We start from the raw sequence: 20614 nt of genomic DNA on the forward strand, positions 1-20614 counted from the left end.
CTTCCCAAAGCCCTTCATAGGGTTTGGGCTGTTCTGGTTGCACAGGGCTGAAGAACTGCTCTCAAATCTCCAAACCTGCACTTTGCTACAGGCCAAGGCTGACTTTTGTTTCGGAAGCAACACTTTTGAAGGTGTTAACTAAGCCTGCCATAGGATAGTGTTGCTGTGGAGCATGCCTAATCCGTTACTTCAGGAAACCAGCACTCCAGAGCTTGATGTGATTGGATACCCTGCAGTGGAAGGGGCACAAGCTCAGCCACACTTGTCCTCTGATTTCACTGGGCAGAAATGCTGGGGGTGGCTGGCTGTCCTGGTGCTGCAGCTCTTGGATAAAAAGCAGCCTTGGTGTTCATTTTGAGTTTTTTCTTGAGGGTGGGCTTCCAACCTGGTCCAGAAGGCTCCTGGCAAGAAAAATACTCATCTGAAGGAGCTTTGCTTTGCTTTATGTTAAAGATAAACTGTATCTTTAACATCAGTCTGGAGCTTCCAGGTTGCCCACACATTCCGTTTTCAAATCTTGCTCTGTCAGATTATTGTCTCCCCTCTGCTCTCTGTCTCTTCGGATTATATCCATGAGATCCTGCTCTGCAGCATCCCTCCTCTGCTGGGAGGGCCTCACTCAGCACGTGGCCACGCAGCTCGTGGTGGTTTATGCTGGAGACTTGCTGCTGGGGCTTGCTAGGGAGATAAACCCTGCACCACCTCCAGAGCCAAGAATGCAGTCTGTTTGAAACAGAGCATTTCCCCATGTCTTTCAGGTCTAGCCCTTACCATGGCTTGTGTGTGAAGGCCCTTAGCTGATCGTTCTCTGTGATTGGGCTGTTTTCCTGAATGAAGCCCTGCCACCCCAGTGCATTTAAACATAGGGAAACTTTAAAGAACTACAGGATATTGCAGGTTCAGGCTTAACTCTTTCTGTTTTTTTGGCTGTGGTTTGAATATGAGGAGTGGTATCACTTCTAAACGGTCACATGGCCATGCACCCTTTCCGTGTTACAAGAGAACAAGAATGACATCAACCAGTTTTCCTGCCACAGCTCCAGATCTTCAGCAGAGCTCCAGTACAAACCCCAGTAAGCACCAGTGACCTGTGGAAGATGAATGTTACTCCACGAGATGGAGGGAGGAGGCAGGAAGGCTGCACATGGCAGTTTGCCACGAGGGGAAGGTGGGGATGCTCCGAGGCTCAGTGCGGTTGGGCTCTCACCCACTCAACGGGCACACAACCAACGCAGCCGGAGGCCGAGTATCATGCACGCACCCGAAGAGCTGCCAGGCTGGCCTGTGGGCTCTCCTCCACGCTGCTTTTCCCCTTTTTGATTAATGTTTGTTAGATTTGCATTCACACCTCGCCCAGGGGTGTGCTCAGGTGAGCTGGTTTGGCTCTACTCACTGAGCAGAGCCCAGAAAAGGACACATCCCTTCTTCAGATGCCACAAAGCTTCTGCCACCTCTTACCCTGTGCAAAGCCTGAGCAACTGAACTGACTGCTGGTAAATAATGGTTACCCTGGTCCAAGCCTGCCCTAGAGGGTAGGGGGAATGTTTCCCAACTAATGTTTTTTTTTTTCCAGGAATGGGAAGAGCTGAGTGTTTTGGCATTTACTGTTGTTCAGTTACTTGTTCTAAGGGGGCTCGGAAATACTGTACAGACAGCAGAAGCTCAGAGTCCAGATCATGGGGATGGCTGGGCCACCAAAAATGTCCCTGAGGGGTTAACACAAAGGGGCTGAGCCCTGCTGGGGTGTCCCACACACTCAGCATCTCCCGGGCCAGGACTTGCCAGTGTGTATCTGTATCTGACAAGTCCTTTCAGATGCCTTTTAGTTTTAAGCTTGCTTGTGTTTGCTCACCCCTTTACCTGTCTTTCTTATTGAACTACTTTGGGTTTTCGCTATTAACCTTTCTTTGATTCAAGTCTGTGGCTTCCAGAAGTATGTTTTCCTACATGAAGGTTTTGCGGTGTGTAGTTGGCCCCAAAGTACCACAGACTTTGCTATTGAGAAACCCTTGGCCATGCTCTGTCCTACCCAAGTCATGTCAGGTGGGGGAATGGCTCTCTGGCTTGCCAAATGCTAGTGGGTGCTGCCTCGGAGCTTATTTTCCAAGTGAGCAGCTGAAAATAAAAAGCTAATCCAGTCCCCTTAATTTCCTAAGCTGTTAAAGCCCTGTAGACACCTATGTCCCCTTGCCAAATGATGTCCTCTACAATAAGCCACCACCGCTGCTTAGCTTCCTCATTCTTCATCTTGTAGGACAGAGCAGTTGAACTGCAACCACCTTTTTGAGCTCAGCTTAAAAGCTCCTTGCAATTAAAATCTGCCTCTGTGTGTTACTGAGGTGGGACCGCAGCAGCATGCTGCTCTGTTCTTAAAGCATCCACTGGAAACGATTTGGCTCTCCCGGCACCCAGCCCAGCAGTGAGTTCAGTCTGCATTTACCGAGGCAAACCAGGACCACTGTTAGAGCATCCTCAGACAGGTTGCTTGGAAAATCCTGTTGGAAAATAAACTTTGTAGTCATGTGGGTTTGTGGAGAGCATGAATGTTCCCTTCCCTGAGCTCTTGGTGGTCCTCCAAAAGAGCTGGCTGTTCAGGGCTTTGGAAACATGAGCCAAGCTCAGCTGCTGTAAATTTGGCTTCTAAATTCAAGAGAGGGATAATGGCCCAATCTGCCCTGCAGTTTTTAATTGCAAGTCTTGTGTCTGTCCCCCAGAGCTCCCCTTTACCAAAGTACACTCAGCTTGTGGAAGCCATGGATGAAGTCAGCCCTGTCTGTTCTGTTCTGTCCTGTTGAAATGACCCTTGTGATCTCTCTAGCACCCATCCGCTTGCTGCGAAACTGCACAGCATTATCGCAGATGAAGCATTTGAGTTTTACTGTAGCCAGTGCCACAAACAAATCAACCGCCTTGAGGATCTTTCTGCTCGCCTGAATGATCTTGAAATGAATAGGTAATTGGGCTCGTGTGTGGCCATTTCAGTGTTGGGAGCGATGGTCTGAAAGGGAAGACTCTCCTTTGTCTGGCACAGCTTTACTTTGCTGATGTGTTGCTTGATTCCTGGTTAGGAAAGGGGATGAATTCCACCAGATAAAGTGAGCTTCTCCAGGTGGTAAAGGTTGTCATAACCTTTATTAAGGTTATTTGAAGGCTGTAATAAGAAGTTTCCTTTACTCTGAGCCACAGAGGCTGGCAGACAATGAGAGTCTTCCCTTCTGCTCTGGGCAGCCTCTTTGCATGTCCTGCTGAGTGGTGGGTGCTTCTCCACACTGAGTTTTGCAGTCTGTGCACTGGGAGTTGAAAGCTGTAAGCTGATCATGTACAGTATTTCTGTCACCAAGGAAAAGACCACCAGGCCTTCTGGCTGGTCACAGCCAGTGTGGAGGCATGCCTGAGTTACTGGACCAACCTGGAAAGGCAGGTAGAGCCCATCCTTCAATAACCTGAAGACAGCAACTTGCTCTCCATGGCTTGGAACCTCTCCTGTAGATGCTTTTGCTTTCCCACAGTAAGATCTCATGTCATCCAGCTGCCTGCCCACTCATGGGCCACCACCAGCTGGGTGGATGTGATAGGAACCAGGGCCTTTGCATAGGAACTTCATGAGGTTTGAGCGTAATGTTTGAGGTCCTCCAGCCAGCAGCTGGACTTGCTGATCTGACAGGTGGGGAGGGGTTTCTATTTGGCTTTTAGTTTTTCAGAGCTGTTTGTCATCTGCTGGGTAGAAGGATGGTGGCATTAAGGATAATTATGCTTCTCACATCTGGTGTACTCTTTCAAGCCTGGTTTTTGGTTATGCTCTTGGTCTTTGTCTGTCCTACACAGGGACAGTGTAACATGGACTCTATAGCTATGGTAAGAGAACTGGAAAACAAACAGGAGCTTGACTTCAATTTTTTTTTAAATGGAAGAAGTACTTCTGCCCCTTTCTCTTCCTCAGGTAAAGAGTTGTTGGAGGCCTTGAGGGTCTGTGATGGGTCTTGGGTTATGCAGTTAAGGATAACACTGGACTGCCCTTGATGCACCAGTAGCCCCACTCCATTCCAGGCTTTCTCCACGAAATTGACCTGCAAAGCTGAACTAACACCTCAGAGCCTCCTGTGATGGATGGGACTTCCAGAGGAGGTTTCTCCATCCTGTAGTGTTGCAGTGGGAATTCCACAGGTTCTGATTTAGCACGTCTTTCGGGCTCAGGACAAGCAGGTGTCGTCATTCGTCCATCAGTGTCCAGGGTCTCCCATGCTCAAATTTGCTGGAAATTGGTTCCATGTGCCCTGTGCATGGACCCAACAGAAGGGGCATTGCCTACCCTTTCTCTGTGAGGACGTGTGAGGTGTACCCATGCAATGTGTGGGACATGGCAGGGCCTGTGGTTTGCTCCCAGAATCACCAGCAACAGGAAGCCCTCAGTGCAGCGGACAAGTCCCAGACTGCAGGCAAAGATTGCAGCAGGAAAGGGACCAAAACCTGAGCCCAACAGCCTCACACTGTGCCTGTTGAGGCCTGAAGACACCCGCTCCACAGAGGATGCTGGGAGCTGGGGTGAAGCCCAGCTGCCTCACTCTTAAAGGCTGTGGGCATATATACAGTGCTTTATACTTGGAATAAGATGGGGAGCCTGGTCACAGCATTGGGACACTTCTCTCTGAACCTAAGGCATGGGAAGGTGAGGAAGAAATATGCAAGGAGCTTGGGATGAGCCAGTTCTGTGGAAGTTTTTAGTTTCAGTGTCCTTGATGCAGTAGTTGTGTATGGCTCATCCCCTCCAAGAGCCACCCGCAGGTGCCAGCCCTGCTTTCCCGTAAGTGTTTGCAGGGAAGAATGTTTTTCCTCCCTCCAGTGCTGGGACATACGTGAATTCCTCGTAGAAAAATTGCAGGCAAACGCAAGGCCCTGACCTCGGGTGGGTGTTGAGTGTCCTTGAAGCCTGTCCAGCAGCGGCTCTCATGCTCCTTGGAAATGTGTGTCTGAGGATGTCCTTTTGACACAGAGCTGGTGGCCCTGACAACAGCCCCGGGTGGGTCATTGTTGTTACAGAAAAGAAAATTGCCCTGAGCTATTTTTAATTCCTCCTTCTAAGAAGCAATGAAGTTGTTGCAATTCCTGGCAGGAACAGACTCCCAGATGAGTCTTTAAACTGAGCTAAGCACCTGGGAATGCAATTGCTGCTTCTCCACTCAGGCTAGAGCTGTGTTTGCTGCCATCGCTCAGCAGTGATCTGTATCACTGATGTGTCCCAGTGGCATCTGTTTGACAACAGTGTGCATTTGGGTGGAAGATGAGGAGTGAGAGCCAAGCCCCTGCTTGCTTCACAAGCACACAGCTGCATCAGTCAGAGCACTGGAGCAGCTCTGCTCTGGAGCCAGGCTGAGAGAGCTGGGCTTATTCAGCCTGGAGAAGAGAAGGGTCCTTAAGGGGAGACCTTAGAGCAGCTCCCAGTGCCTAAAGGGGGTATAAAACATCTGCAGAGGGACTTTGGGCAAGGGCCTGTAGGGACAGGACAAGGGGGAATGGCTTTAACCTGACAGAGGGGAGACTGAGATGAGCTCTTAGGCAGAAGTTCTTCCCTGTGAGGGTGCTGAGGTGCTGGCACAGGGTGCCCAGAGAAACTGTGGCTGCCCCATCCCTGGCAGTGTTCAAGGCCAGGCTGGATGGGGCTTGGAGCAACCTGGTCTAGTGGAAGGTGAGAAGCTCCTGCAGCCCTGTTCTGAGGGGCAGGGTAATGCGGACCTTGGCTGCTTGTACTGTGGGTCATGCTGAGCCTGACCGCTGTGGTATGGTGGCAGCTGGGTCGGGAATATACAGAGCAGGGGTGTGTGACCTCCGTCATCTCCCGGTGCAACCCCTGTCCAGCGATTCTAACTGTGCCCGTGCTCGTGCTCAAAACCCAGAAGGGGCCACAATCAACAGCTCCTGAAATGCCTGAGCTACAAGTAGGCACCGATTCCCTGCCAAACAGTGAGAATGACCTTTGTGGGAAGTGCTAGACAGTGCAGAAGGGTGGAAGCACCCGTGTAGGGGCAGGGAGAGCTGGGATGCTGCAGGATCCATAGCTCAGTGTGCCCTTGGCGCCGGGCTGAAGCCCACCAACCTCATGGCTATTATTAGCACTTTCCTTGGGGATCAGTTTTCAGCTGGTGAGAGGACACAGCCGCTGCCACCGGTGAGGTTATTCCCTTTGGTCCGGTGTCACTGCGTTGTTCCTGGCGGTGCCTGTGGCTGGGCTGCGCGGGTGCTGCATGCTGCATGGGCGCTCCCCTGTGCCCCGGAGTGCTTGCTGTTTCCTGCTTCCCTTCCTCTCCACTGTCAGCTTTCCTGACGCTTTCCTGTTTGTTCTTCATTCCGCAGCCCCAATAAAAGACTCTCAAGCAAGAAGGTGGCAAGGTAAGCTCATACTCCTGTTACTGCTTGTTGGGAGGTGTCCTTCCTAGCTGATGAGCCCAAGGAAGGAAGACTGTCAAAATAAGCTTGTAGCTTCTGGACGTGTTGCATAGTGCTGGAGAAAAGCAGGTTTCATTCTGATCCAGCCTGCAATAGCAGTGGGAGATTTCTCACCTGTGCACGCAGCTGGTGCCTGCCTGATTTCTTCTGGGGCAAAAGTAGGGGTGCTTCCCCCACCTATCCTGCACGTGCCCTAGCAGGAGTGGAGTGGAGGAAGGAGTCTCTAGAAGGGCACATCCCTCTGGACTGCTCAGCTGGGCTCTCTCCTCCCCAGTGCCACCATGGTGGGTCTCTAGAAGACCAGACCACTCAGTCCCCGTACTCTGAGGGATTTCCCCAACCCCCCCCCCAAAAAAGCTACCCACCTTTAGACGACTCTCTTGGTTCTGTTTGACTTTGCTCGGTGTAATCTCAGCACTGGACTCCGTGCTCTGTAAGGGGCTTTGCTCTGAGTCACTGTGCAGAGGGTCCAGCCCCTCTTAATGATACTTGGCGCTCACCTTTCCTTTCCCAGCTCCACAGTCCCTCCTCTTCTATGTCATCCTGCTTTTGAGAACACACAGAGACTGCCCCTGGTCCTGCTGCCCCTGCTTTCTGCAGTTGTTTCTGAGTGAACAGGAATGCTGCAGAGGAGCAGCAGCTCAGTTTGGGTGATGCTCATACCCCCCATGCCCTGGAACTCGATCTGCTCCTTCAGCCTCTCTCACTGTGCTCTCACGCCTTTCCTTTCTCCATTTTTTCCCTGTGTTCAGCAAGTCTCCACTGGCACAATTTCCCCTCCTGGCAAGGAAGCAGGTCCCTGATATTACATTTCCTAGTTCCTGTCATCTTACTTTCTAGGTCTTTGTTAAAAACACTGGCAGGAAAGGTTGCAGGGAGCAGCTTGTCTCCAGGTTTCTAGGTTTAGAACTAGTTTTTGTCCTGTGTCTGGCAGAGCAAATTTAGGGAGGATTTGAGTTAAACTTGCGAGTGGAAGTGCCCTCTTATGGGGATTGAGCCCTTCTGGCCCTTTGCATGTGCAAGATGCTTTTCTGAGACTGGGACCTGTGGGCTTAGGTAAATATTGGTTAATTCAAGAGCAATCAAGTTTAATTTGTGATAATAAGAGAGAGAACAGGCTTTTGCTGCAGAGTAGAGCCAGATCTTTAAGATGAGCCCAGAGAAAGCCCTTTGCAGGTACTGTAATTACTGAATAATACCAAAACATATGCTTTTAGAAAACTGATTTTGTTTTGGTAAAGGCTCTTTCCTGGGTTTTGTTATCCAGGTTCTGCTTGTGCCAAGAAATCTCAGCTGCTTGGGCTCTGTTGTGCCTTGGCATGATTTAAATGACAAATGTGCCTGAGAGTTTAGAATCTAAATATATACTCAGGGTGAGGATGCAGAATAAGGCTGGTAATCAGCTATAGGCTCTTTGGTAAATGCCACTTATGCTTCATGAATATTTGCATGAGGATATTGTGTAGCAGGGTGAATTTGAGAGCCCACCTCACAAATTCCTAAGGAAAACTAAGGCTCAAAGAGACCTCCGTGGTTTTCCCATTCACCTCCTGCTCAAAGCAGCACAGGCTGCTTATCATTCATGTTGCAGTGGGGGAATGGAGTGGTTGCCTCCAGGCAGCATCTGCCTGGAGTTCACAAAGCTGGAACTCTCCCTCCCCATGGCAATAGCAGTTTGTAGTGCCATATGCCCATGGAGCTGATCCACAGCGATACCACAAGGATGAAGCACAAATCAGCCCCTCCACAGGGTGTCCTTTAGAGCTCTGCAGAGCACGGCCACCAGTGTCACAAGGCCTGGGTAATGATTAGCTCACTCTGGGCTGTCGTGGCTGGTGCGAGGAGGTGGGCTGGGGTGTTTCACAACAGCTTCAGGGTGTTGTTTCCTGCCCTCCTTCCTCTTACACCCACTGCCCCCCACTTCTTATTAACCTTGTCAGTGGCTAGAGCAGAGTACTCTGTCCTTTGCTGGATAACATGTGGCCTTGGTAGGTTTGTAACGCAGGAAAGTGAAAAGAGTGAGCTTTTATCTCTTCCCATTCCAAAGAGCAAGAACAAATGATCATGGGATGAAGTCCCAGAAGCATGTCCACGTCTGCGCTTTGCTCAGCGGGCGCATTTGTTCCACCGGTAAGCAGCCACCCTTCAGCCCTGTTATCTGGGCACATCGGGGTGCTGGGCTTACTGCAGAACTTGATAGTGAGAAGGACCACTGCTCTGCCAGGGACCTGGTCCCTGCTGCCCTTTGCTGTAAATCCAGCAGCCCAAGAAGGAGCAGTGCTCTTAAACCCCTTTGGAAAAGGAGGTGGCAGCTGAAGAGGGGAGAGAGGGGACCAGCTGTCATCTGGAATTGCCATGCCCTGCGATGGTCGCTCTAATGCTGGTGTTGCTGTGGGTTGGGGTGGTTTGTCTCTGTTATAGACAGTTGCATCAAACGAGCACCTCGGCTGGGGGGGTGATGGAGGACTCCTACCGGGACACGCTGGAGTGTACAGAAGAGGACATCACAGACAAGGTAAGGGTGGTGTTGTCTGTGCTGTCCTGGGGCTTGCCGTGCCCTCAGATCTGCAGGCAGGAGTTAGGCTGAAGCTTCTCATGCTGTGCAGCAAGGGGTAGATGGGTACTGGAGCTCTCCTCATTGAGGGGATGGAGAACAGGAGCACTGAGTTGAATTTCAGAGGTCTTGTGTCAGGTCAGGAGGTGGCACTGGTGTCTTCTCCACAGGGTGGAGGTGGGGAGAGGGGGGAGTAGCTACTTGCAGGCTGTATTTTCACTTCTGCTTCACATTAGATGTTCCCAAATTCTGCTTTTCTGGGATGAGCAATGTCTCTTGATGTGAAACAAGGAATTCCTTTCCTTGGCACACTCTTGCTGCTGCTGCTTATGCCACCAGGATGTAAAACTGATTTTGTGCCAGTCCAGTTGGGGTTTACTAGGGTGTTATGAGGAAAGGATTATAGGACAAGATAGGAACATGAGAAAGGCTTTGAGCACCTCTAGCTTAAAATAGTAGGGAAAAAAGGAAAGATAGCTGAGCTATGGCTTGTGTAAATGTCTGCTACAGTCCTGAGACTCCTTGAAAATGACTTTTTAATTCTGGAATCACAGAGAGCTGCATGGAGCGCCATGTGAAAGAGAAATATATACACATGTGGCTGCCCTCAGGTGTCACTATAATGCATAGAAGACTGTTAATGAAATTAGATATCATAATTTTTACAAGTCTGAAAGATGGATAAAATACATTCCTTAGGACATCTGGGCCAAGAAACCTTGTATGTACTAATGGAAAAGACCTTGTATCTCCAGGATTCCTTTTTGAACACACTTGCATGTCGCTCGCTGTTATGCCAGAGCAGTGGGTTGGGTTTTGCAGACATGCTTCTAATTGCCTCTTTGCTGATCATTCTTCTATTGGTATAAATGGGATTGGAATGAATGGAAATGCAAACACAGCTGAAATAAGCCCCATGTAGGTACAGAGAGAAAACATTCATCCCTGATCCTTTCCCACCAGCCAGCATTGGCTCCTCCTATGTGACTTCATTACCATAGAGCTGTGAACCAGCATCTCTCAGTCCTGTTTCAGGCAGCAGGTGGTTATTCCCTGCCTCAGGTCAGAGCAGAGTTCTGGTGATCCAGCTGGTGTCTTTCCCTCTAGACTTCCATGTAGGATATCACCACAAAGTAAGGAAAGTGTGAAGCCTTTGGCCCCATATTGGTTCATGGAAGACATCAAAACCTGAGCAGCCAGGGTGTAAAAGGATGTTTTAAGAGGATGCTTTAAATCAAGGCATGATTCCAGCAGCATCTTAAAGAGCAAACCCCAGTGATGGCTCCTGCAGCTCTGGCCACCTTGAGTGGTGGAGAGCAGGATGCAGGTGATGCCAGGAGTTGTGTCGGGGTGACAGGCTCTGAATCAGTGCAACCAACCACGGCAGTCCTGGAGCTGTGCCGTGCGCTGGAGGCAGTGGGAGTTGCTCTAGTACTTGGTGCTACTCTGCCAGCAGGTTTGGGCAGGGTGGCTGATCCCCCTCTCCTCTCATACAGGTGGTGTTCCTGGAGAAGCGGGTGACGGAGCTGGAGAAGGACACAGCTGCTAATGGCGAGCAGCACAGCCGCCTCAAGCAGGAAAACCTGCAGCTCGTACACAGGTAAGGCTACCTGGCTTGTGCTGTGGCCAAAACACAGCTTGGCATCACCCCTGGTGCCTTTTCCTTTCCCCTTCCGTGCTCTGCAGCGTCCTGAGCCTTCCCTGCGGGCCAGCTGCCTGCCTGTGTGCAGGCAGGAGCTGCTGGAGCATGTGAGAAAGGAAGAGGATGGACAGAGAATAGCAGAAAAGCTTCACAGCTCTTCCCTGGACAATCAGATCCCACCCTGGCAGAGCGCAGCTGTGGTTAAATCCAGCTGGGATTCTGACTGCCTTCTCTGCTCAAGTGTTGTGCCATGCTGCACATAGCTTTTCTGGGGCTCTGGAAAATCCCAGGAGCACAGGAAATGACTTGCAGTTCAGCTGGGATAAGTGTCAAAGATTGTAGAATCCCAGACTGGTTTGGGTTGGAAGGGAGCTTAAAACTCATCCAGCTCCAAGCCCCTGCCATGGGCAGGGACACCTTCCACTAGACCAGGTTGCTCCAAGCCCCGTCCAAGATCTTTTCAATGTTATGCTCAGATGCATGTTAACTGTGACAATGCTCTTTAGATCTTTATTTGAATATTTTTATGTGCTTCCCTGCCCCACATGTCCAGCCTGAAAGGTCTCTGTGGAGCTCTGGAGCTGCAGGGTTTGGCTCAGAGAACCATAGCAGGGGTAATGCTGCTTGGAAAGCTTCCCATTCAGGGAGGATGTGTAATTCATCTTCACTCTGTATGGAATTTCTGGCCTTCATTTTCCCATTAGTTGTGGGTGGAAGGGTCAGCAGGGTCCCTACCACCCATCTCTACCTTCTCCACAGCCAGCCTTAAGCCTGTTGCCTTCGGATCTGGGCTGGGGTGTAGCCCCTTGGATCCCATTTGATGTAATCACTGTCTTTACTAATCTGGCAGGCTTCTGTCTCCCAGCAGTGTATTTACCCTTGGCAGATAAACCCAGTTTATCTATAGGGCTGTAAGACTGTTAAGTAACAATCGTGTCAGTGATTCAAACAAAGGTTCCTCTAAGCCCTGATGAACTTTGCAGCAGGGAAATGTTTTCACTTTAGCAGCTTGGCCCAGAAGTGTCAGTCGCTTTTAATCAAGCAAAGCCCCAAGTGGAATAGGTTCATGTGGCAAAAACCCTTCCCCACCTGCCTGTGCTATGCAGTTCCATCAACTAGCACGCTCTTGGCTCTCCTGCTGCCCAGGCTGGGTGCTTTGTGCAGGGCAGGTATGTGGGTGCCTCTGCCTGCGCCAGAGGGCAGCTTGGTGTGCTGGTTTTTCTCTGAGCATCAAGGCTACTTCAGGGCAGAGTAAAGGAGCCTAAAACACTAGAAACGGCTGCAGGAGGATTTCTCTGCTTTGACCACTACAGGTGGAACCACAACCCTGGGGTTTATGGTTGAATTTGATGATCTTAAAGGTCTTTTCCAACCCAAATGATTCTATTTGGCTACTGCTTGTTCTGGGGGATGATGTGACTGTGACCCACAGGTTGTGGGTTGTAAAGTGATTACTGTGCCTCCACCCTCACTTCACTCTCTCATTGGCCTCCCACTGAGAGATATAGGGACATAAACTAGAGAGAGACAAACCAGCACGCACCACCTGCTTGTTATATTTGACTGCCATGTTGGTCAGCAGTTCTGTCCTTGGGAGTTTCCTGGACCATGTTGTTGTTCTCCCACTGCATCTGCTGGGATAAAGTGAATCACAGAATCCCAGACTGGTTTGAGTTGGAAGGGACCTCAAAGCTCATCCAGTTTTAACCCCCTGCCATGGGCAGGGACACCTTCCACTAGACCAGGTTGCTCCAAGCCCCATCCAACCTGGCCTTGAACACTGTGAGGGATGGGGCAGCCACAGCTTCTCTGGGCACCCTGTGCCAGTGCCTCAGCACCCTTGCAGGGAAGAACTGCCAAAGAGCTCATCTCGATCTCCCCTCTGTCAGGTTAAAGCCATTCCCCCTTGTCCTGTCCCTACAGGCCCTTGTCCAAAGCCCCTCTCCAGGTTTCTTGTAGCCCCTTTAGGCACTGGGAGCTTCTCTAAAGTCTCTCCTTAAGGAGCCTTCTCTTCTCCAGGCTGAACCAGCCCAGGTCTCTTAGCCTTCACTGCTATAGGTGTGCTTCCCCTGAAAGCTTGCTCTGATTTACAGTGTGCTTCTCCCAGTTCTCCTTCCAGAGAAAGGGTGTGAAGAGAATGTGGTCCCTCCCTTTGGATGGCATCGTGCTGGGGTTGGGCCATCAGAATTGGTTAATCCTCTGTCTCCTTTTCACAGAGCAAATGCTCTTGAGGAACAGCTGAAGGAGCAGGAGCTGAGAGCTGACCAAACACTGCTGGAGGAGATCAAGAAGCAGAGGGAGCTGCTGAGCAAAATGGAGAGGGAGAAGAGCATTGAGATTGAGAACCTGCAGGCCAGGTGGGGCTGGGGCAGGGTTGGGTGGTCGCAGGGCTCCTGGACCCACATCTACAAGCTGGAATATGTGTACATGCTGTCACTTTGTGACTGCAGCCTTTGGGGACACAAAGTGCAGTCAACAGTGAGTTGAACTTCATGAAAGGTGTAAACAAAGTCATTATAAACCTTGAGTTTTGGCTGCTTCTCCTGCCTTCATTCCAAAATCAAGTCCCTCCTTTGATCCTAGTCTCAATCTCTATATTTGAACTTCCCTGATGCAGTTGCAGTTTAAGGTCACATCCATGTGCTTGCCCTGCAGTGCATGAATGAAGAGATTTGGTAGTGCTTATTCCCATGGATGACCTGTGGAAGCACATTTGATGCTCACGTGTTTTCCACCTTCATGGAAACAGGCAAATACCTGGGAAGAAAGAGTCATCTGACAGGCAGTGTCCCAGGGTGCTTTGTGCTACCTGTTGGCTTCCAAAGGAAAAAATCCTGTGGGATAGGTTTAATTAGACAGTTTTTTTGCTGCTGTTCAACCCTTGCAGCAAATGTTTTTTTACCAGGACGGTTACCATGGCAAATGGATGTTACTTTACCTGGAGGAAGCAAAACCAAAGCCCTCTCTGAACCCCTGCACTGGCTCTGCCCAGGCCGTATCTCTGCTTTTCGGTGCCAAGCTGAGGCTTGTCCATGGACTGATAAAGCCCTTGGCCTAAAGATTAGAGCTGGACCTGGTTGAGAAGAGCATGGCTGTGGCCTCCAGACTTGCCAGAAGTCATGCGGACGCCCTGCTTTGTCCCCTGGGAGTAGAAATAGTTGAAGTCTCAGAGTTTGCTTTGAAAAGATAACTCCCTGCTGGCTTGCCTTCAGCAGGTCCTACTTAATATTGCCTGTGATGTTCCAGCCAGGTCTCCCACACTCAGGGTGCTTGGGTGAGTTTATTACACATCTCTTTCCTGTTGCAGGCTGCAGCAACTGGATGATGAGAACAGTGAGCTGAGATCCTGCGTCCCGTGTTTAAAAGCCAACATTGAACGACTTGAGGAGGTGAGGACCAGGGGTGCTGGAGTGCCCCCACCAGAGCTCCGTTCTCATGTGGGATCTGTTTAATGTATGAGCAAATCAGCTGTTTCTGTGCTCCAGTCCCTGCAGAGCTTGCCTCTGACCAGAGCTATTCCATCCTGCTATCCGTACAGGATCCCAGGGTTTGGCTTGGAAACTGGGATTAAGAAATCCCTAATAAACGTCTCTGTGCAGTGGTGGCAGCCCTGTCCTGCCTGGTTAGCAGGGGACTCGTGCCCTCTTGTGGAAGCTTGTCCCCATCCCTGCAGCCACAGCCTGCAGCAGGACAGTCCACTGCACCGGGGTAGGAGGAGGAGCAGCCGTGCTTCATCTCTACATCCTGCCTGGGCACATGTGCTCTTGCTGGATTGGAGAGTTGAATCTCACAGATGATTGAATCCCAGACTGGTTTGGGTTGGAAGGGACCTCAAAGCTCATCCAGTTTTAACCCCCTGCCATGGGCAGGGACACCTTCCACTAGACCAGGTTGATCCAAGCCCCTTCCAACCTGGCCTTGAGCACTGCCAGGGATGGGGCAGCCACAGCTTCTCTGGGCACCCTGTGCCAGCGCCTCAGCACCCTCACAGGGAAGAGCTTCTGCCTAAGAGCTCATCTCAGTCTCCCCTCTGTCAGGTTAAAGCCATTCCCCCTTGTCCTGTCCCTACAGGCCCTTGCCCAAAGCCCCTCTCCATGTTTCTTGTAGCCCCTTTAGGCACTGGGAGCTGCTCTAAGGTCTCTCCTTAAGGAGCCTTCTCTTCTCCAGACTGAATAAGCCCAGCTCTCTCAGTCTGTATTCAAGGCCATGCAGATGCTGATGGGGCTGGGGTAGGAGCTTTGCCAAGGCACCGCAGTCTCCACGGAATGGGCAAGGTCCTCATTTTAGGAGAGGATGTGGGTTACAGATGTAACATGGCGCAGAGGCTGCATTCTGTTTCTGTTCAAGCTTGTGGCAGATTTAAGATTAAAAATGCAGTGAAATACAACCTCTCTGCCTGCTGAAGGCACTCAAGCATTTCATCTACTCACAACCTTTGAGCCCCTGGGGGAGCACTGCAGCTCCATCTCTACTTGATGTGGCCACAATGATGGTCTTTGTCTGCCAAGACCTTGTAAGCTCGGTGCATGGATGCTGGGGTAGGCAAACCACTGTGGGCCTGAAGCTAAATTTCCTGCCTAGGTGTGTTTAGCCACACAAAGTTGGTTTTGATCCTTAATCTTCCTGCAGAGCCATGCTGCTTTTCTCCACAGTTAATGGGATTAACAAGGAGCAAGAGGTGCAAATACTGCTCCTCCCTGCTGAGGAGGATTTCGTTGTCAGCATTGCATTTCCTCCTGGTGGGGCTTTTTTCTCCTCCATGGATACTCCAGCCTCAGCAGCTGGAGCTCCCCTTTGGAGTTGTTTTCACCTCTTCATGTCATGGGTCATCCAGCACCAGTGCTGGCTGGGTTCTTGTGGCATTTTTGACTGTCTGAAAGCCAAAAGGGGCTTTCATAGAGGGGACCAAGCAGAAGAGCTGGGCTGTATGTTTTCATCCTGGTTTGAACTGGTTGTATTCCTTCTTGGGTCAGTCCTCAGTTAAGTTCTTTCATATCTGAAACAAAGGATGAGCATCCCTAGAGTAGCTTAACATCTTGGATTCATGGCTTTTCTGAAATCCAGACCTCATTTTGTGTTTCTTCTTGGCCTGTAGCCCTTTGCTGGCTCCAGGCCCACCCAGGCAGTGTCCCACACCAGGGTATTTGCCTGTGTGCGTTTATTCTTGAGTCATCTCTTACTGCCTCTCTCTTAGCAATGCTTTTTTGGTGTGTGGCTCTTCTTGCTGCTGCCAAAGCACTCGGGCTCTGAAGCCCTCCGCCAGCAAATGAAATCCCAGCAGGCAGAGCATCCAAATGCGTCAGCAAGAAGAACCTTCCCCGTGGTGCTCAGCATGTCCCGTGTCCTTGAGCGAGTGGGAAGAGCCCTGGCAAGCACCGAATGAAAACGGGCCCTGAGACTATTGCTCTGTGTGTCATTACAGGAGAAGCAGAAGCTGCTGGATGAGATCGAAGACCTCACAGTGCAGCTTACAGAGGAACAGGAGAAAAAGAGGAAGATGGGGGACAAGCTGAGTCAGGAGAGGCACCAGTTTCAGAAGGAGAAGGAGTCGACACAGGAGGTAAGTAGAGCTGGGGCTGTTTGCCATAGCACTCGCCTGCTGTAGGTAGGGCAAGGCAGGGCTGTGTGAGGAAGCTGGCCTTGGTAGCCTCCAAAAATAGGTGTCAGTGGAGCTTTTAGTCCTGCCTGGGCAGAGAAAGGTCATACAGCAGCTTCAATATAGAACATCCGTGGCTTTTGGCTGTGTCAAAATTCAGCCCAGGTGTCTGCATCTGTAGATCCATGGGGCTGTGCCACCTCCTGTCCCTCTTCTGCATGGGACAAGCACGAGGATGAGGGCACGTGGAGCCAACAGGCATTAGCAGGCAGGAAGAGAGGGGTGCGAGGCTACCTGGGAAGAGCTACCAGCCTCTGTGTACTTAGGGGCAGAAACTCAGCCCCTTACAGGCATCTGGGGTTGGTAATTCCAGCTGGAGGCTCGAGCAGGACTTTCTGTTACAGTTGGAAAGGGGCTTTGGGCCTCAAGGTGGAGATTATTGTTGTGGTGATGCTGAGAGCACTTGGGTGAGGTGGGGAGTCACCACACTGGGCAGGAGGGAGCTCTCCAAGCCCATGGAGGTTGCCGGTGGAGTCTGTCTGCTGCCGCATGGTGCCCTAGCCAAGTCCTTCCAGGGCTGCTGTCATGGGTTTCAGTAGCTTCCCTTCTCCTGTCTGCTAAAGGTGTGGGAGAGGAAGGGGAAGACCCTGAGAAGGATCTGTTAATCCTGCCGCAGCAATGGATGGGGCCCAGCCGGGGACCAGGGTGAGCTGCTGGGCTTGCAGGGGTAGCGGCACTCAGTTGTCCTCTTCTCTTGTGCTGCAGCTTATTGAAGACCTCCGGAAGCAGCTCGAGCACTTGCAGCTCTTCAAACTGGAAGCTGAGCAGCGGAGGGGCAGGAGCAGCAGCATGGGGCTCCAGGAGTACAACAGCAGGACACGGGAGACAGAGCTGGAGCAAGAGATCAAGCAGCTCAAGCAGGTACCCAGTGCTGGGCAGGGAGGGAAGTGTCTTGGGGATGCTGATTCCCTGACTCCCTGACCTGAGGAGTGGTCAGCAGGAGCCTGGGTGCTGTGTCCGAGGGAGGTGACCGTGGATCTGGCAGCCCCACTGCCTTCTTGCTCTCCTGTCCTGGGACTGGAGAGGTTGGCTCCTTCTGAGAGAGCCCCTCGCTCTGCTGAGACTGAGTCAGGAGACTGTGTGCTGTTCTCAGTGCTGTGTGAGCTGCTCTGAGGGCAAAACATGCTTCAGCAACATCTGGTTTGTCTGTTGTGAGCAGGATAACAGGAACCTGAAGGAGCAGAATGATGAACTGAATGGGCAGATCATTAACTTGAGCATCCAGGGAGCCAAGAACCTCTTCTCAGCCTCCTTCTCTGAATCCCTGGCAGCAGAGATCAGCTCAGTCTCCAGAGACGAGGTACATGCTATGCAGAAATGCTTACCTCACCCACGTCTTCCTGGGGTGGCTGATGCATCTCATCTCAGCCAAAGAGGGCTGCCGTGGCCCTGTCTGTAGTCCAGGTCACCCCCAAAATCCACTCAAAAGCTGTCATGAGCTAAGAACTACCCACAAAACTGTTTGAAGAGCTTGCAGGACTTCCCTACCTGCCAGCCTTCCTTCTTCTTCCTGGGAAGAGAGGAAGCTGCTCCCTGCTTGCTGATCCTGGCAGCTCTGCTTTGCTGCCATGTGACAGCCTTCCTCTTCCTGGGACACACCAGCCACCTCGGCGTGTGTCTGTCTGCCTGTAGCTGTCTTAAAACCCCAGGGCATCTGCCCTGGAGATGGTGGCTGCTGTGGTGTGTGTTCCCCCTGCTCCATGGGTAAACCCGAGATGCTGGGGTGTGAGCCCACGTGAGCATCAGAATTCAATCTTTCAGACCCCAAAAAGTGGGGAAACACCTGGGTGTTTTGGGGGTCAAAGGGAGACAGGTGCTCCCTGCTTTCTACATCCTATCTGGCTGAGGACTTGAGGAAGGACAAGAGAGGGCAGAACCAGCAGCTGAGGGAGTTCTCCCTGATTGCATATTCATGGCCAGGAACATCCCAGGCCAGAGTGAAGAAAGGGGGAAACCTCCATGGTTGCACAGAGCTATGAGAAGCCCCGTTCCTGTTCTGGAGCAGCAGGCACTGACCAGTCACTCCCTTTCTCCCTCCTTTGCAGCTCATGGAAGCAATTCAAAAGCAAGAGGAGATCAATTTCCGGCTGCAGGACTACATTGACAGAATCATCGTGGCCATCATGGAGACAAACCCTTCCATCCTGGAGGTGAAGTAAGGGCGGCTGAGAGCCGTCGGCTGTGTGGTCGGCGAGGGGTGTGCATTTGCTGCTCTGAGAGGATAAAGAGGGACTGGGAACGTCTTTGCTCTTGATGAAGGCTCAAGGAAGCATCGCATCAGGTCAGCAGGTGAATTAGCCACCGGAGCAGGGATAAGGAAGACCAGCAGCAAGGCTTTGTTGTCTGACTCCAGTGGTTTGAAACCCTTCTGGCTTTCTGGGGGTGAAAGGGAACCTGGAGAAGAAACATAGGCAATGGGAAGCTGCCTGTGAAGCTGGGAACTGTCCCCACAGTGGCGTCGGACCCTCTGGGTGCAGTGTGAGCAGGAGCTCTGAGGAGATGGAGGAGGAAGCAGTGGCACTGACGCTATCCCTTGCTGCCCTGTCCAGCCCAAGTATCAGCTTTGCCAAAGTGTCCCTGACACACTCACTCACTGGGGCAGAGCCGGGGGAGAGGGAAGCATGTCCCAGGCTTGTAGAGGGTTCTGCTTGGTTTGTTTTTCAGTTAACTTAATGCAAATGTCCTCATTCAGCTGGTGCAGTTAATCCTTGCCCTGCTGCTCCTGTTGGGAAGGGGTCTCGTGCTGCCTCCTCTCCCTTGGTGGCAGGCACAGGCACGGAGCAGCCGTTTCGGGACACTTTGTCACCTGCCTCCTTATTTATTTGGCTGTCTGTGGCTCACCCCTGTCAGCACGTCTCAGCATTCCTGGCTCTGCCGCCTTCCTCCTGGCTCCTGTGGATGGCTCTGGGAGGAGAGGTGCCTTCAGCCACCACTGCAGACACACGGATGCTATCTGTCTGTCCAGCCTGCAGGGACAGAGGGGAAAGGCTGCAACTCTTCAGTTTGCACCAGAGGCTTGTCCTGGCGTACATGGAGCTGCAGCAGAGAGGGCTGAGCTCTCCCAAAGTCCACAGCCTGGGGCCAGTGGCCTGTGCCATTCCCACCCGGAGCAGGGCTCTGCTGGTGATAGCTGCAGTCCTGGAGGGAGGGCCTGCTCCAGCCGCCTTTCCCACTGCTTCCCTGTGCTGCAGCCGGGGATGGAGCCGCTGCTCTCGTGACTCAGCCTGGGCTGAAATCCCTCTGTGCCGCTGGGGAGAGGAGACCAGAGGTGCAACAGCAGCTCCCTGGGAAACAAAAGCCATGTTTACACCAGACAGCTTTTGGCTCACTGGCAGGTAGCATGACCCTGGGGAGCAGCCACAAGAGCCAACCTGCTCTTGTCCGGCACCGGGACAAGAATCCAGCGGCCTCCCAAGGATCCAGCTTCAGGTCAGGCCCAAAGAGCCGTTCTTCTTCCTGCTTGCAGGTTCAGAGATGCCAGGAACTGCCTGAAAACAGAAGCCAACAGAGATCCCTTGGCAGGTGCCCACTCCTCCCCACAGCACTTCCACGCACGCAGTTGGCACCTCTCTTCCCATGGTGGCAGAGCTGGGTGTCACCCGAGGATGGCACCTACCACAGCCTTATCCCTGCTGGGTGCTCCCCGCGCTGTTGGCATCAGCCGCCACCACCCTCCCTGCTCACACTGCTCCTGTGGGTGCTCAACCTGGGGTGAGCCCCATCCCCTTGGCCGAGGGGGGATGGACACCCCCTGCACACCCCATCCCCTCCCTCCCCGGGTCCGCAGGAAGAAGCCACGTAATGTACATTTCCAGAGAAGTTTTGGGTGTAAATCAGTGTATACTTGGAGAGGGAAAATTTTTCTATCTTGTAGAGTAGGTATTTTTATAGAATGAAGGTTGCTCATTTTTTTAATACTTTAAAGAAGAGAGAAATGTATCTGTGTATACACTAAAGCATATATATATATATATAAATATATAAATATGGGAGATCTGCCTTTCTCCACTTGGGATCTTGGATCCCCAGTTCTCAAACAATCGTCTTTTTTTTCCCTGTCTCTCACAAAGAGGTACTGTAACTGTAAATAAGCACCGGGGAAAAGTTCTAAGCACTGACTTGCACATTCACCATGCTTTAAAATCCTTATGGAAATAGAAACTAAAAACTGGACTTCCCAGAAATGTTCCTCTTTTCCCCACCAGTATGTGAAGGAAGGTCCCTCCCCCCTCCTCCAAAAACGAAAGAGGCAAAACCAGTATTGTCTTAAATGATGTATCAATTCTTGTCCGATTAAAAGCTGTTACTATTCCTGCCCGGA

At 51.5% G+C, this 20614-nt stretch overlaps 1 protein-coding gene across 5 annotated transcripts in view; it reads left to right on the forward strand.

The window, feature by feature from the left end:
* Positions 1 to 20614, forward strand: part of RAB11FIP3 (RAB11 family interacting protein 3) — a 77206-nt gene extending 56592 nt beyond the window's left edge. For 4 of the 5 annotated variants that reach the window (XM_062611942.1, XM_062611944.1, XM_062611947.1 and 1 more), the window contains 10 exons: positions 2819 to 2953; positions 6349 to 6384; positions 8863 to 8956; positions 10492 to 10595; positions 12854 to 12994; positions 13945 to 14026; positions 16060 to 16197; positions 16999 to 17154; positions 17453 to 17593; positions 18339 to 20614. In XM_062611942.1, the coding sequence (XP_062467926.1) occupies positions 2819 to 2953; positions 6349 to 6384; positions 8863 to 8956; positions 10492 to 10595; positions 12854 to 12994; positions 13945 to 14026; positions 16060 to 16197; positions 16999 to 17154; positions 17453 to 17593; positions 18339 to 18452 (1141 nt within the window). In that variant the 3' untranslated portion in view covers positions 18453 to 20614. The remainder of the gene's footprint in view (positions 1 to 2818; positions 2954 to 6348; positions 6385 to 8862; positions 8957 to 10491; positions 10596 to 12853; positions 12995 to 13944; positions 14027 to 16059; positions 16198 to 16998; positions 17155 to 17452; positions 17594 to 18338) is intronic. The other variant, XM_062611943.1, reaches the window with a different exon arrangement.

This window comes from Pezoporus occidentalis, unplaced genomic scaffold (assembly GCF_034315485.1).
Source record: "Pezoporus occidentalis ecotype Australia unplaced genomic scaffold, CSIRO_AGI_Poc_V1 ctg158, whole genome shotgun sequence".
Lineage (NCBI taxonomy): Eukaryota > Metazoa > Chordata > Aves > Psittaciformes > Psittacidae > Pezoporus > Pezoporus occidentalis.